Below are 15,516 nucleotides of genomic sequence, written 5' to 3'. Positions count from 1 at the left end.
AAATACAGAGAGATCTTTGGTGGATTTCAGAATCTCTCAGACTCTGTTCTTGATGTCAGTGGAGATGTCTTGCTGATTTTATTTGGAAATAAAGGATATGTGGTTTCCTTGCATTGGTTTTTAAATACTTTCTAACCCTTAATTGGTTTTGCCAGTCTAAAAATAAAGATCCAGTCCCATCGTTGGGCAGGTATATATAGTGATAATCTCTGCATCTTGCTACTCTTTCCACTGGCTTTGTGATAGGGAAGAGGAATCTGATAGGGAAGAGGAATCTGTATGGCTTTAGCTCATTTGAGTTTCCACAGAAAGGATGTTCATTGGCCCTTCAGGGCCCCATAGCAGCCGGTTGCTTGTTTTTGTCGTCTTTAAATAGAGGTTGAACATTTATTCCTGGAGCCTCAGGAGAAAAGCATCAGAATTTTCACGTCTACTTCTTCCTTCTGTGCTTACACAGTGCTCAACAATTGGGCCTACCTTCATAGAAGAGGATACTTTTTAAAGGAATATAACCTCTGAGAATAAATATGGTGATGAGAATGAGAAATAAAGTTGACTTTTAACGTTTGACATGTACCTATATCAATTAGGTTGACTTTGTAACAACTCTTAACGTGCTCTCTGCATCAGATGCTGGTCCCGTTCCAAGACACGCCTGTGGAAGTAGAACAGAACACAGAGCTGCCCGACTACCTGCCTGAGGACGAGAGTCCCACAAAGGAGCAGGACAAAGCAGTGTCCCGGGTGGGCTCACACCCAGAGGGTGGAGCTAGCTGGCTGAGCACAGCTGCAAACTTTTTATCCAGATCATTTTACTGGTGACTTCAGTTTGGGGCTCAAGGACTGTGTAAACGAACAAGGGGCCAGTTTTCCATTGTTGTGGTGAACTGTCAAGTGCAATTTGCAATAAGTTATCATGAAAAGTTTCTAGATTACATGATTAAGAATGCTGCATTTTACATTTTACTGGACATTTTACCCCACTAAGTGGTAAAAAGGACAGGCTACAGGTGGAATTGCTTTGTTTATGAAGGTGTTTTGGTTTTGTTTTCCTTTGTTTAAATTGCCTCACTTTTTAAAAAACATGGGTCCACTGTTAAACCAAACATGTATTTGTGCAGCTTTACATTTTATTTTACACAAAGCACGTGATTAGGAAAACTTGTTTTCTCAAGCCTCAGGACCTATCTGAAGAGAAGTTTTTTGTTGTTTTTTTTTTTAGCTCAAGTTGTGCATGAATTACTGAACACTTTGCCTTTTCTCATGGAAGATACTTGCTTTGGTACTCTTTCTTTCTCATGAAAAGATACTTGCTTTGAAAGCATTTCTCATAATTCCCCTTTTGTGCCTTTTTTATTTTGCCAACCATGTTTATAGAAAGGACGTCACTAGTGACATTTTGTGAATTAAAACATATTCATTGCAATGTAACAGACCCCTAAAAATACAACTCTACAAAAACTTGGCAGTCTTAGTTGTTATAATTTTTAAAAGATTAACACAAAATCAGTCGAGAAGGAAACGTGTATCAGCAAAGTGTTATTGGAGACCATTTGAATGTGACCAAATGTGGTTCTAGTTGACTGCTGTTCAGTTTGGTTTATATCAGCTCTTGAGAATTATGTCCACCCTAATATTGGGAGTGACTGTAAATGGTCTCTAGGCCTTACTTTGTGATTACACACTATCCCCTGCTGAGAAGAAGAAAAAAAAAAGTAGTAAAGAACTGACAAACTTGAAAAAAGAAAACAAAAATGGAATGCCTATAATGCCGTAGTGCTATTTGGTAGAGTCTAACCTTAAAACATGAATCACTTGGCAGATGCCTATTCAGTAGGTGTTTCCTTGTATTGCTTTTTGTGAATTTATTATGAACATGCAGTCATATTGAATGAAAAGAAAAAAGACTCAAATTATTGCTTATAAAGAAAGCAAGCCAGCATTTGTCTGTCCACTTAAACTTTCTGCCAGAAAAAAACAGGACTTCAGCAAAGGTAAGATAAATAAATATAAATATATATACATATATATTTTTGGTATAGATTTAAGAGCTAATCACATATATGTAATGCTTTATTAAATTTCTGAAATGTTTGGCAACAAAAAATTTTCTTTTGGAAATCCAACTAACTCCAGATAAAGTTTAATGCTAATATGATTTAAAACTAATAGGAGGAAATCGAAAACTTTTTTCGTCAACATGTAGAGCTGCTATTTAACTCCTTGGAGAATGTGAAGTGAAAATTGGACCCTGGAGGGTTTCCTTGCGTTTTCATTGCTTCTCTTTTAGAGAAAACTAAAAGCATCCAGTGTCACTGGAGAAGAATTATTGTAAAATAGTTCGCCAACCAGAATCTTGAGTTCAAGAACATTGTGACCTTATAGAGGGAGGGGTGTTGAGGGTATGGAGAGTAATATTTTTTCACCTGGGCTCTGACTCAGGTGATGCGCACAACTGAAAATATAAGCTTTCAGGGCATGTATTGCTTTAAATGCATAGTACAACTTGCTGCCAGGCCGGATGTGTTGAAAAAAACAAAACAAAACAAAACCACCTCCTTTCTATAGCCATTGAAACAAAGTTTACTGTTCTAACAGGTTTGTATTTTATTTTGCATTGCCACACATCTGCTTATTTAGAAAACGACATCCTTTTGATAGTAATTGTTCAGCACAAGTAGGTATTACAGCTTGATGTTTGTGTGTTCTAATTCTCAGTGTTCTTTGATTCCAGGTCTTATATATATAGAGCAGTTAAGGCAACTGTAACAGCATTTTTTGAAATATATTGTAAAATAATAAAAGGTAACATAATTAAAATTGAATGGATATTGCATTTTTGTGGTATAAGCATTACTGATTTCGCTAAAGCCTGTTTGTATCCACACTGCCTGGCACCTTCTCACTCCCTGCAAGCGTGTTATCCGACTAATTCCCGGGCATCTTCCATTCATCTCCTTCCCAGCACCACACCTGCTTCTTCCTGGGTTTGGATCAGTGCCCCTGTACATATATGCATTGTAGTGTTTATTGCATTAGATTAAAATTATATTTACCAGTGTCTGTGCCCTACTTAGCTCTTTGAGAACTGAGAAGGTCTGTAGTAGTACCTGGCTAGTATTTAATGCTCAAATATTTTTTTAAGAGAATGAACAAAGAATTTTTTTTTTTAATCAGTAAAAAATAAATGGAGGGTACTATTTAACTCGTTGGGCAAATAGCAAAAATGTCAGGCTGTATTTTTTTTCTTTTCTGGTATGTTTATTTCTGGCTGATTAATGCTAGGCAAATTCCCCCATTTATTTTGTCATTTGGTTTTTATTTTTTCAAAAAGCAGGAGAAAGGGGTATAATGCTCCATTGAATGAAGTTAAAATTAACTTATAATATCCTGATTCTTATAGAATTATTTTAGAATATTACATATATATAGTACTGGTACAAGTATAAGATGGAATTATTGTTACTGGAAGTTTGAAATGATTCTCTTCTTGTCTTTGATTCTCAAGCAAGACACTGTGCCTTTCTAGTCACACTTTATGTGACTTATCTTTCTGTATCCAGTCAGAGGGATTTTTTCTTTGAGGCTAAGTCCTCAGCTATTTGCTTTTTGTCTAAATGTTGACCCTTGAAGAACTCATCTCTTGTCTTCATTTACCTCTGTGCAGATACCTTCTAAATCTCCATTTACTGTCATCTTTGAGAGTTCCCCTCTCCTTTGCTGTACCTGTCAAGTGTAAAGTCTGTGAATTTTTATTTCTCTTAGAACTGAGGTCATGCAATAAATTTCACAAAAACTAATTCTGTGCCAGGCATTGTGCTAAGTGCTTTACAAATATTTGTTCATTTAATCCTTAACAACTGTGAGGCAGGTACTGTTACGTCTCCATTTTATAGATGGGGGAAAATGAGACACAAGTAACTCATTAGTCCCAGGTCGCAGAACTAATAAGTGGTGAAGCCAGGACTAGACTGCGTGGCCTGGCCTAGTTCCCGGCCTCCGCCTCTCACGGGCAGCCTACGTCCTGGGTCCCCTGCTGAGCCCTCCCGTCTCCCAACACCAGCGTTCCAGTTCAGTGACTTCACCCGGGTGTCTGTTAGCAATCCAGAACTCTGTCTGGAGGCCAGAAGAGGTAGGTACGTGAAAGAAGTGAGTCTGTTTAGGCCACAACGTAGGAAAACACACAGAGAGCACCCAGCCTGTCTAAAGAGGGAAACCACGTCTTCCTCACGTGGATTGTGGGCTTTTAACAATCAGAGCTTCTGGACTTGGTTGCTTTTCCAGACCCTTAAAACACTACCTGAGCCACAAGAAACATGCCTGTGGCCAGAAATTGGCTACTTGTACTTGTAGAGTAGCCACATTCTGATGTGTCAAATTAATCTTAACAGTACCTTTGTCGTTTTTCTGCTTTAATGTCAACAAAGGCCTGTGGATTAGTTTGCACTGCTTTGTCCAGCACCAAAAATGCCGTGAGAGCTTAGCCCCCCAACCTGATCTTTCATACGTTCTGCAGCATTACCACAGCCTTTCTATATGTGAGGCACAGTTGTATATCTCGTTTCAAAAACAGTCTTTTTTAGAAATATGAAATGGAGACCTAGAATTTTAATCAGTGCAATAAAGTTTGTAAAACTCTTAAAAAGTCTGCTTTATTTAGGCTTGCCTGTGTATTATAACCTAAATATTCTGTATTCAGCCTGCCCTCTAGATTTGCTCATATTCTTTCTTATCTAGAATTTCCTCCTTTACACTCTCATCTCCTTTAAAACATTTTCTTATGCAAATTATAGAAATGCATAAAGAAGATGCAAGTCATCTGTCCATCCTACAAATGGACAATATCGATAACTGAATGTTTTGATTTATTTTGTTTCGATTGGTAGGAAGTTACACTTTGAATTTTTTAACATGTTCAAGATAGGCATCCAGTGATGGGTGACTCTTCCTTTGAACCTTAGTCACCTGGTTCCCCTCACCAGGGACAGCCATTGCTACTAAGTTTGTGTGCCCATCAAGGATAGTCTATAAATTTACCAACTTTTTCATGTTTTTGTCCCACACAAGTAAGATAACGCCCTGCACCCTACTTTTTTCACTTAAAGTGTATCTTAGAAATTACTCTAGATCCCTGTATAAAGTAGCTTCCTTCTTTCACAGCTTCACATTGTTAACATTCTAATGTTCCACTGTTTATTTAACCAGTGTTTTGATTATAATCCTTTGCTTCTACAAATGTTGCTACTTAAGTATATCTGTAGAATGGATTCCTAGATGTAGAATTGCTACGTCAAAGGCTGTGAGGGCTTTTAATTTAGATAGTTCCTGCTTCCTCAGAAATTATTCCAGTTTCCTCTCTCACCAGCAGGTTATGAGGTTTCCTGCTTTCCTTCATTCTCTCCAACTGTGTTATCTCATATTTAGCCCTTTGTGGTCTAAAAAAATGGATCTCTTATGATTGAGAGTGAGCTTTTTATGTATTTAAGAGCTGTTTATTTTTTTCTGTGAGTTGTCTCTGTCCTTTTTCATTTATTGGTAGGGGGAGGAGGATTTCGTTTTTCTTACTGGACTTACAGAAGTTCTTTAACACGTTAAAGAGATATGCCCATTTCTTTAATAAAAATATTTGCAACTTGCACACTGTACAGAGTATTTCCCACTGCTTTTTATTCAAATCCATTACACCCCTGTGGTCATTTTTCACCCCATGATTCATTCTTTCTCTTAACTGCTATGGTACTTACTTAGGTTTGGGACCTGTCATTTATGGTCCGTTACTTTCCATAAGTATATTACTTCTTATTGAGATCAAGATCTGTAAGGGGAGGGAGTATTTCTTAGGATTTCTTAGTGTTTGACACACTATGGAGTGTAATACTGTGTGTGCCGAACATCTGGGGAGTGTTTACGAATGAGTTATGATGGTAAATTAACAATGATGGCAGTATTTCCATGTCGAGGGGGTGGGTATTTGGTATTTTGAGTCTTCTCTTGTTTGGATTAATTACTGTACTTCTGGTTTACTGCCACCTGCTTCTTAGTAACATTTAACATTACTTGAGCGTTAACTACATTCCAGGCCATGTACTGGGGCTTTTACTTGTGTAATCTCCTTTAATCATCCCAACGGTCCAGTGAGCTGGGATTTTAGTACTCATTTTACAGAGGAAACTGAAGGTTGAAAATAAAATAACTGGAGTTAAATATAACAAATAAGTGTCAGGTTTGGGGTTTTTTTTTGTTTTGTTTTTTGTTTTTGGCTACGGTGCGTGTCATGCAGGATCTTAATTCCCCCACCAGGGATTGAACCCATGCCCCCTGCAGTGGAAGCATGGAGTCTTAACCATTGGACTGCCAGGGAAGTCCCCAGGTTTGAGATTTAAATCTCAGAGGTCCTCTTAGTGACCAAATAGTTGCCAAAATAATTATATGTTTTTATTTTCTACTCTCCTGGCTTTAAGCCTTTAGTGACTTTTATTGTGTCAAATCTAAATTATTATTATGTTCTCAATATTCTCTGTAACCTGTCCTGCTCTTCTAATTGATCTGACATTCTTATTTTTAGTTGAACTGACATCTTTAGTCTTCAGTAAATGCATTCTTTTCTCAAATGACCAAATTCTATCTATTCTTCAAGGCTATTCCATGGAGGCTTCTCTGCCCACTTGGGCTGTTGCCAATCTTTCCTAACCATTTAAACTCTTTCAGCGCTTACCTGGTCTGCTGTACCCTTGACCACTTAGTTGTGTCTTTGGTCTCTTCATTCCTAAGCGTGTTTATTTCGTAAGTTACAACAGCATAGGTCACTTTCAAAGCTGTGCTTCCTCTTGCCCTGCCCCCTTCTTATCAAGCCCACCTTGAAGCCTAGCTCCAAGCCTCCTCATTACTGATGGCTTCGGGACTAGCCTGTTTCCCGAAGTTCTTTTCTAATCTATTCTCTTCCGATAAGGACTTTAATGTGAAAATATGAGTTGCGTAAGTATCCATTTTCTCACGTTTAAATATTCCAAGTGGAAGGATAGTTTATTAGGACACAGATATTTCAGATATCCAGGTACATTTTCAGAAGAAAAAGTAATCTTGTGATTGGTGGGAAAAAAGGGAAAATTTTAGCTTAAGATAAATGCACTAGAAGATTGGTAGGTAAGAAATGGAAAAAGGCAATACATGGAAAATCAGTCACCCTGACCTTACCAATGAGTGAAAAAATAGAGTGAAAAGCCTAAGGCAGACTGAAAGAGTTGAGCTAGAAGGCAGGGCTCCGTTTTAGGAGATAACATTCTAAGGGAAAAAGAATCATTACCTCTCCATGTTGAAACTCAGAGGAAAAGTGTACTGCTTTAAGGAAATTCGTATGTAAAAATAAAGCTTTGTAAAACTTTCTTTACATGGGCATTTATACTTTTAGTTTTGATTTTATTGATTTTTTTAATGTATCAAGTTCTTCCGGGCAATATAAGGTCTTTCTTAAAAAAATTAGATTCACATGACACACATGGGATTAAAGCAAGATGTACCTAGTGAGAAGAAATCCAAGTGTTTCCGGTCCCACTGAGAGTTAAATTCAGTAAAAAATGAGTGTTTTTTACTGAAGGACGATAAACAATGTGTAAAGACTTCTGGATGAAGATACTTATGGTGCCTGGTATTAAGGACTACTAGTGTTTTATTTAACTTCTTGTGGAAATGTATGTAGTAAAACTCTCGGGGATGACAATCTACAGGGATTTTCTCTCTCTCTGATTGGATAGTAAGTAGCAAGTGTAGGCTGGTAGGAGGTAATGAGTTAAAGAAAAATGTATTCTAAATTAAGATCCTGATCACTGAGCTATTAGTTATGATACAGGATGGGAGAGCAGATACACTTTCTTCCTTCATTATACCATTTCTTAGTGTTGTCATAGCAATATAGGCCAAGCAGATGGTTTGTCACCTCCATAACTTATGTTAGAAATGTAAGTTTAATACTAGGAAAAAGAAGATACTTTCCTTACCCTGGTTGGTGAAGCTCAGTGGAGACAAGGTGATGGAGAAATGCCAACGATTACCGATTCATGCTGACACTTAAGGGTATGTTTCAGTTAGGTCATTAAAGTTAGTTATTAAACATTTGAAAACCTATATTGTCCTGGTCATGGTGCTGATGGATGGAGTTATAGACATGGTTCTTTGTGGGGTTCATGGTCTAGTGGGAAGGAAGGAAGATCATGGAACAGCTCATTACAAATATGATGTACCTGGAAGTGGTACCGGAGGTTCGGGAGACCTGATGTTGTCTGGGAAGGGGGATGGAGGAGTCAAGATAGGCTTCTTGGAGAAATTAAAGTTTAAGCCAGAACTTGAGTGATGAGCAGGCATTCATTGGCCAAGTGGGACAAGGAGAGCATTCCAGGCAAAAGGAACAGCTTTGTGAAGGCTAAGTAAGAGTAAGGCTGATGTGTTGAGTCCAAGATGAGACGGAAATGTTGGTGGAGGCCAGATAAAACAAGACTTTGTAGGCCCTTTTAGTCCCTGAAATTTTGTTTCCTCTACTAATGCAAATAGTTCAATTGCTATTAAGTATTTGTACATTAATAAACTAATAATAACCAGCATTTATTATGCTTCACAGTTGCTAATTGCTCTTGTTTAGTATTCATTTGATCTCAATACTTCTATGAGGTCTGTTAATTTTTAAAAAGTGGATTTGGGATTTCCCCGGTGGTCCAGTGGCTAAGACTTCGCTCTCCCAATGCAGGGGGCCGTTCAACCCCTGGTCAGGGAACTAGAGCTCATATGCCGTAACTAAGAGTTTGCATGCCACAACTAAGATCCCGAATGCAGCAACGAGGATCCCTCATGCGGAAGGAAGGGAGGGAGGAAGGAACGAAGGAACGAAGGAAGGAAAGGAAGGAAGGAAGGAAGGAAGGAAAGAAGGAAAGAAAGACTGAAACATGGGTTTGGTAATTGGTTATTTGCCCAAGAGATTACTTAGGCTACCATGTGGAGAACGGGCCTGAGAGAAGAATGGATTGGAGGATACCACATTATAAGGCTGTTACCATACTTGCAATGCAGGGACAATGGTGGCTTGGACTTGGTAAGAAGCAGTGGGCATGGAGAGAGGTGTCACGTTTGAGAGTTGTTTTAATGCATTATCAGAGAAGGACATGATGATTCGTTGTGAGGGGAGACCCCCAGGATCCTTAGCAGCTGCACTGACGGGCTTTTTGGACACTGAGCTAGGGGACGCTAGAAGAATAGGATTGTGGGCGAGGGTGTTGATGAGGGATCTAGGGACGCGTGCTTTAAATGGGAGAGACTGAGATGTTTAGATGTTAGTGGGATGGATCCTAGAGAGAGAAGATATAGAAAAGAGACATTTAATGTGGAATGAGGTTCAGAAGCGAGTGTAGTCCAGAGGAGGGCTGGAAGGACTGGTCTTTGATAGTTGAACTCTGGATCCTTCTCTAAGGCTGAACAGAGACTTGCTGGATTGGCCAGTTAGGAATTTTCTTATATTACTCTTATTAAATTCCTAGTGGACTAAGGAGACAAGTTGAATTAGTTTTATCTTAAGCCTATTTAAAATTAACCAGAATGAGAATGTGCTCCAGTCACTCATATTTTTTATATTAGCGTGGATGAGTTTATTTCCATGAAAGACCATCAGACTCCTAGATTACGATCTGCTTTCTCTGATCCTTGCATCTAGTTCAGTGGGTCTCAACCCTATCTGCACATTAGGATTATTTGCCTGCTTTTAATAAATAACATTGTCCCCACTCCAGATACTTGAACCAGTCTCTGGGGATGGGGCAAGGGCATGGGTATTTTTTAACAGCTTTGGGGTGATGCTAATATACAGCCAAGGTTGAAAACCATGAATTAGTCCTTGTACTTCTAAGATCTAAAGGTCTTGTGAGAGATGTTACTTTTTGCTCAGTTCAGGAAAGCCCCTTTCCTCCAACCAACTGGTATCAGAAACTGCTCAAATTGAAATTCAGAGCAAAAGCTTATATACAAAACCTTTGATGTTTAGTTGAATATCTTTGCTGTTTTATTAGTTACTCAGCTTTTGTATGATTTTTAGTGTATTCATTTTGCCCTTGGGCTTATTTCTGAAGTGTTTCCCATTATAAATGTCAGGGTACCCTACATAGCATCCAGCATGGTGCCACCTATTTGATAGCAGATATTCTTTATAGATTTGAAGTTTCTTTTTTTTTTTTTTAACATCTTTATTGGGGTATAATTGCTTTACAATGGTGTGTTAGTTTCTGGATTTGAAGTTTCTTAACCTTGAAATTCTTTTTTATTTCAGCCCCCAATAGTATTACCTGTTTTAAAATATTGCGACAACACATATACCCACAAATGTTCGGATTCTCCAGATATCCAGAATCTAGGTCATGATCCAAGTAAAAATATATTAAAAGGGCAAGAATATATTTCAAAAATTTCTCAAGGCACTTCCGGGGAGAAAGTTTAAATTTAATCAATTGAATACTTAAAACGGACATAAACATTTTAGAGCTAGCAACTATTCAAAAGCATAAATGTTTTAGGATGAAGAAGCCTTTGATAGTTGTAATAAGCTTGAATTGTTATTTGGTATATGTTATAAACTACAGCTTCTACTATTACATAAACATGGAATTATGTTGGTTGGTGAGGCTTGGCTAATGGGTGTCACACATTTCCTGTATATTTATAAATTCTCCAAATTAAAAAATACTAATTCACAACTGTAGAAGCAAAACTGTCATCAGTAGAAAGGCAGCTATCTTACATGACTTTTTAGCAAGTTATGGCTGTTACTTTTCTTCACCTGTTTCAAAGGAATGCATAGTATGTTTTTATAAGTGTTTGTGTTCATGTCATCAGTACTTACCATAGAGGAATGGTAATGACTATTTAATTTCAGTTGTCTACATTTTCAAAACAATGAAGACATATGAAGACTCTAAAATAGAAATAGCAACCATTCAAAATAGTTGAACGTTTATTGTATCATTTGCTCTACAGCAGCAATCTCATTATTAAAGTAAATATAGCCAGTTTATGTGCATATGTAGATACAGGGATCTATAATGTACATTATGATTTATAACTATCAAGTACACAAATGTAATGGATATTTTGGTTTATTTTCAATACAAAGATTCTGTGCCTGTGTGCTCTCTCAGGAGTGGTTGCAATTTCAGCTGAAGATTTGAAAGTTTTCTTATGAAATTTTACCTCCCCCCCTCTTTTGCAGATGAACTGTTCAAGAAAAAGGATGAAAGCAGATTGATTCTCTACCTACTTTTTAGATTTCAGATTCACATGTGTTTTAACAGTTGCCTCCATGCAGTCTTACTCAGTTAAGGCTTTCTGGTTTGTAGTTCTTATAAATAATTGTGCAAGGGCTCTGCAGTGTAATATATTCGTGATATGTACAGGCATAACAATTTTCCAAAAGTATGTCTAAAACTAACATATAAATGTCCTCTATAAAATCAGTAATATTTGACTTAGTAATTTATTAAATCTGAATTTTTTTAAAGAAAAAATTTGAAATGATATGTGAAAATTATAGAGGTAGCCTGATTTTCCATTATATTTTATTCTTTCAAGTTAAAAAGAGGTCCAGGTCCTGTGTGATGATTGGGGGTGAGGTGGAAGAGAGAAAAGTATTCCCGAGTTTCGAGTTCTGACTCAGAACCCTTCTGTAACTTAAATGAACACAATTATCTACTAGAATAAGCGATATTCGTTATTCCTAATCAATATCATAGGGATGTATTACTCCAGAATTAAACCCAGCTCAATAGTAAAGAAGTCAGCAAGTCAAATTATACGTTAGTATAGAAAAATTTCCCAGCTACATCTTACATTGAATATATCTAGTCTCCTAGAAACCTCTTCCAAAGAACTAGCTATCTTTGTCAACTTTGTCCAGGTCTGCTATAATATCTATCACAGTGGTTCTTTTTTTTAAGATGTTGGGGGTAGGAGTTTATTAATTAATTTATTTATTTTTGTTGTGTTGGGTCTTCGTTTCTGTGCGAGGGCTTTCTCTAGTTGTGGCAAGCGGGGGCCAGTCTTCATCGCGGTGCGCGGGCCTCTCACTATCGCGGCCTCTCTTTTTGTGGAGCACAGGCTCCGGACGCGCAGGCTCAGCGGCCATGGCTCACGGGCCTAGTTGCTCCGCGGCATGTGGGATCCTCCCAGACCAGGGCTCGAACCCGTGTCCCCTACATTAGCAGGCAGATTCTCAACCACTGCGCCACCAAGGAAGCCCATATCACAGTGGTTCTTGAAGGGGATGAGGAGAGTGGTATAGGGTTTTCACAATGTCTGGGGGCACGTTTACGGTTCATGCCCACCCTTTGTTATGGTCATAGTAATGGAATGAACTATTGGGACTTAGTGTGCTGGGGCCGGGATGCTAAATGTCCTCCAGTGCTCAGGAAAGTCCCAAGTGTTGAGGATCTTCAATGCAAGTAGAGATGCAGGTAATAAATATATTGAGTATGTGTAGGTAATAATACCATAACTTTACTGATTAATAAATATTATGTAAATTTAGATCAGATATTTTACATTTTATCTGGGTATAAATGAGTAGCAGTTTCAGATTTTGAAACAAATTGGGACAGAAGATTTTTTTGTGTTATGTATGTTCATTAAATCTCAAAGGAAAATTATGGTAGCCTTTAGGAGATCGTGAAGTCCTAAATCACTAATGGGGAGATGTTTCTTTAATCATTGACATGCTATAATGCAATGTGGCTTGGTCAATTTAAAAAATCTCCACTCATAAACACTTAATGTAGGAAACAATTACATTTTACTAAATTGAGTCAAACAAATAATGATGTATGAGTAACTATACTTAATTCCTTACATTAATTTTATATTCACACATTAAACTATCCATTTTTCTAATGAATCTAAACTTCTTAAGCTACAGCTATATTTGTGATTCTTTATGCAGATTGTTTACTCGATCTTTTTGCTTTAGTTAGATGAATAATATGCTAAGGGAAAGGCGATTTTACCAGGAGCCTTTTAAACTTTTGTTATCCTATTTCAGCAAGATAGGTATAGATGGCATTCCTAGTTTTCACTAGCCCTGTTACACACGTTGCTAAAACTGTAAAATTTTTATTTCCCGGGCTGCTACTTATCCTATTCTGGACTTACACATTCAACAATTAAAATAATTGTGTACTATTTTAAAAAGTTTTCATGTTCCTGTAATGATTATGCCAAAGTTAGCCATTGATTTATTTATCAAGAAACCTACCAAGTCAGCTTCCTAGAATCAGAAGAGACCTGGGTTTAGAGTCCAGCTCTAACCTACATGTTATATGACTTAATTATGCTCTTCAATTTCTTATATGCAAAGTAAGGTTAATACCCATCTTCACAAGATTTATGCGAGGCTCAATTTAGACAATATTTTAATATTATTTGAAATGAAAGTAAACTTGGACTTAAAAATCTTAAAACAGGAAATTCCCTGGCGCCCCAGTGGTTAGGACTCTGCGCTTCCACTGCAGGGGGCCTGGGTTTGATCCCTGGTAAGGGAAATAAGATCAAATAAAAAAAAAAAAATCTTAAAATTTTTTAAACCAGGTATTATCTTTTTAAAAACAATTTCATGTGAACTTACTGTGAAGAATAAACGTGGCTTTTAAACAATCTTTGTGATCATTTGGAAGGGCTTGGTATTTGGTATTTGTACTAAAGGAGGTTGGGGCCTTAAAGTGACAGCCTGCTAAGTTGCCTTTGTCAGAGGAAAGTACCCATGGCAGCTTTGTCTAAATGGCGTAGGAGTGTTTGCATTTCGCCATGGTCATGGGTCAGAGGTGGTGGATGGTGACAAAATGATCCAGTAAGCTTTTTAGCTAGGATTATTTGGAGCTAAAAAGCCCTGACATAAACAGAGATGACACTGTCAAAGTACTAGTGCCGTTAGTGATGCTGATATGTCTTAAAAATAAATCATTTTCCTTTAAGTTTACCTGGGCATGTTTCTTTTTTTTTTTTTTCAGGTAGAGCACTGGGGATTTTAATAGAACAATACTCTCATGGTCCGTGCCATCAGGAAACTTATTATATTCTTTTAAAAACAAAAGTTATACATATGCATGGTTTAAGGAAATAACAAGTATTATAAGGTTTTCTATGAAAACAGAAGGCAGTCCACTAACTTTTCCCCCATTTCGACTTTCACAGAGGCATCAGTTTCAACTCTTTTAGTTGACTGTATTTTAGATTTATCTCCATTATCTCTAAGTAATCTTGTTTTCTTTTCTTTGAATTTTAGAATTTTATTTTTTATACAGCAGGTTCTTATTAGTTATCATTTTATACATGTTAGTGTACACATGTCAATCCCAATCTCTCAATTCATCCCCCATCCCCCCTTCCCGCTACTTTCCCCCCTTGGTGTCCATACTTTTGTTCTCTACATCTGTGTCTCTATTTCTGCTGGGCATGTTTTTTATTTACAACCTGAGCAGAGCAATAACAGAATCTGGTACCAGGAGTGGGATATGAACCACCATTCAAAGACCTTTATTTTTTATTTTATTTTATTTATTTATTTATTGGCTGCATTGGATCTTCCATTACTGTGCGCCGGCTTTCTCTAGTTCCAGCGAGCGGGGCTACTCTTCGTTGCAGTGCAAGGGCTTTTCATTGCAGTGGCTTCTCTTGTTGTGAAGCACAGGCTCTGGGCACGCAGGCTTCAGTAGTTGTGGCTCACGGGCTCAAGAGCGCAGGTTCAGTAGTTGTGGCAAACGGGCTTAGTTGCTCCGCGGCATGTGGGATCTTCCCGGACCAGGGCTCGAACCCATGTCCCCTGCATTGGCAGGCGGATTCTTAACCACTGCACCACCAGGGAAGCCCTCAAAGACCTTTATTTTATTACGAGTGTCTTCATGAACATAGGGGAGTCCCATCAGAGGCACATTCAAGTTTTATGAGTCCAAGTGTATGTGCTGGGCCAGAGGGAAAGAGAGAGGTTGAGGGTTTAAGTCATGCAGTCACTTCTGACTACCATTTCTCTTGAATACTCGCCAGACTAAGTGAGCTCCCTCAGTTGGTCATAGATTCTTTGTGCCTTGTAGCGTGAGCTTCTCACTGTGCGGAGTGTGATTCTAGTGTTTAAAGATAAGTATTTTTTTATACAAGATGGCCTCAAATGCAAGCCAACTATTTCATCTGGTGCTCACCCAAAGATTGAGCCATCTGTTTGAACACTGAAGGAAAAACTGGCTGTGTTGGACACGTTGAGAATCTGCTTCCAACATGGTCTGTAAATGTTGTATACTGTATTTTTTAAAGGTGACTTTGATTTCCAAGCATAATTTTGACTCCATGAGATTTTTTTTCTTGTGTATATAACTCTGCACGAGATACAACTCCACCATAATAAATGCTGTATCCTTCCAATTTTCCTTTGTGGCTGGGTAACATAGATATTTTCAATAGTTCTTTATCTTCCAAGGTGTATGGAGACCTTTTTTTTTTTTTTTTTTT

The 15,516-nt window shown here is 37.8% G+C and overlaps 1 protein-coding gene across 1 annotated transcript in view; it reads left to right on the top strand.

Annotated features, from left to right (window-relative positions):
• The window catches only part of ARMC1 (armadillo repeat containing 1), a 34,801-nt gene extending 31,981 nt beyond the window's left edge, over nucleotides 1-2,820 (top strand). Inside the window, exon 7 of the mRNA XM_024742658.1 lies at nucleotides 631-2,820. Within this exon, the coding sequence (XP_024598426.1) occupies nucleotides 631-822 (192 nt within the window). The 3' untranslated portion in view covers nucleotides 823-2,820. The remainder of the gene's footprint in view (nucleotides 1-630) is intronic.
• Nucleotides 2,821-15,516: the final 12,696 nt, after the last annotated feature.

The sequence above is a fragment of the Neophocaena asiaeorientalis genome, unplaced genomic scaffold (assembly GCF_003031525.2).
Source record: "Neophocaena asiaeorientalis asiaeorientalis breed wild unplaced genomic scaffold, Neophocaena_asiaeorientalis_V1.1 scaffold226, whole genome shotgun sequence".
Taxonomy (NCBI): domain Eukaryota; kingdom Metazoa; phylum Chordata; class Mammalia; order Artiodactyla; family Phocoenidae; genus Neophocaena; species Neophocaena asiaeorientalis.
The sequence above is the reverse complement of the archived record's forward strand: the minus strand, read 5'-3'. Positions and strand labels throughout refer to the sequence as shown.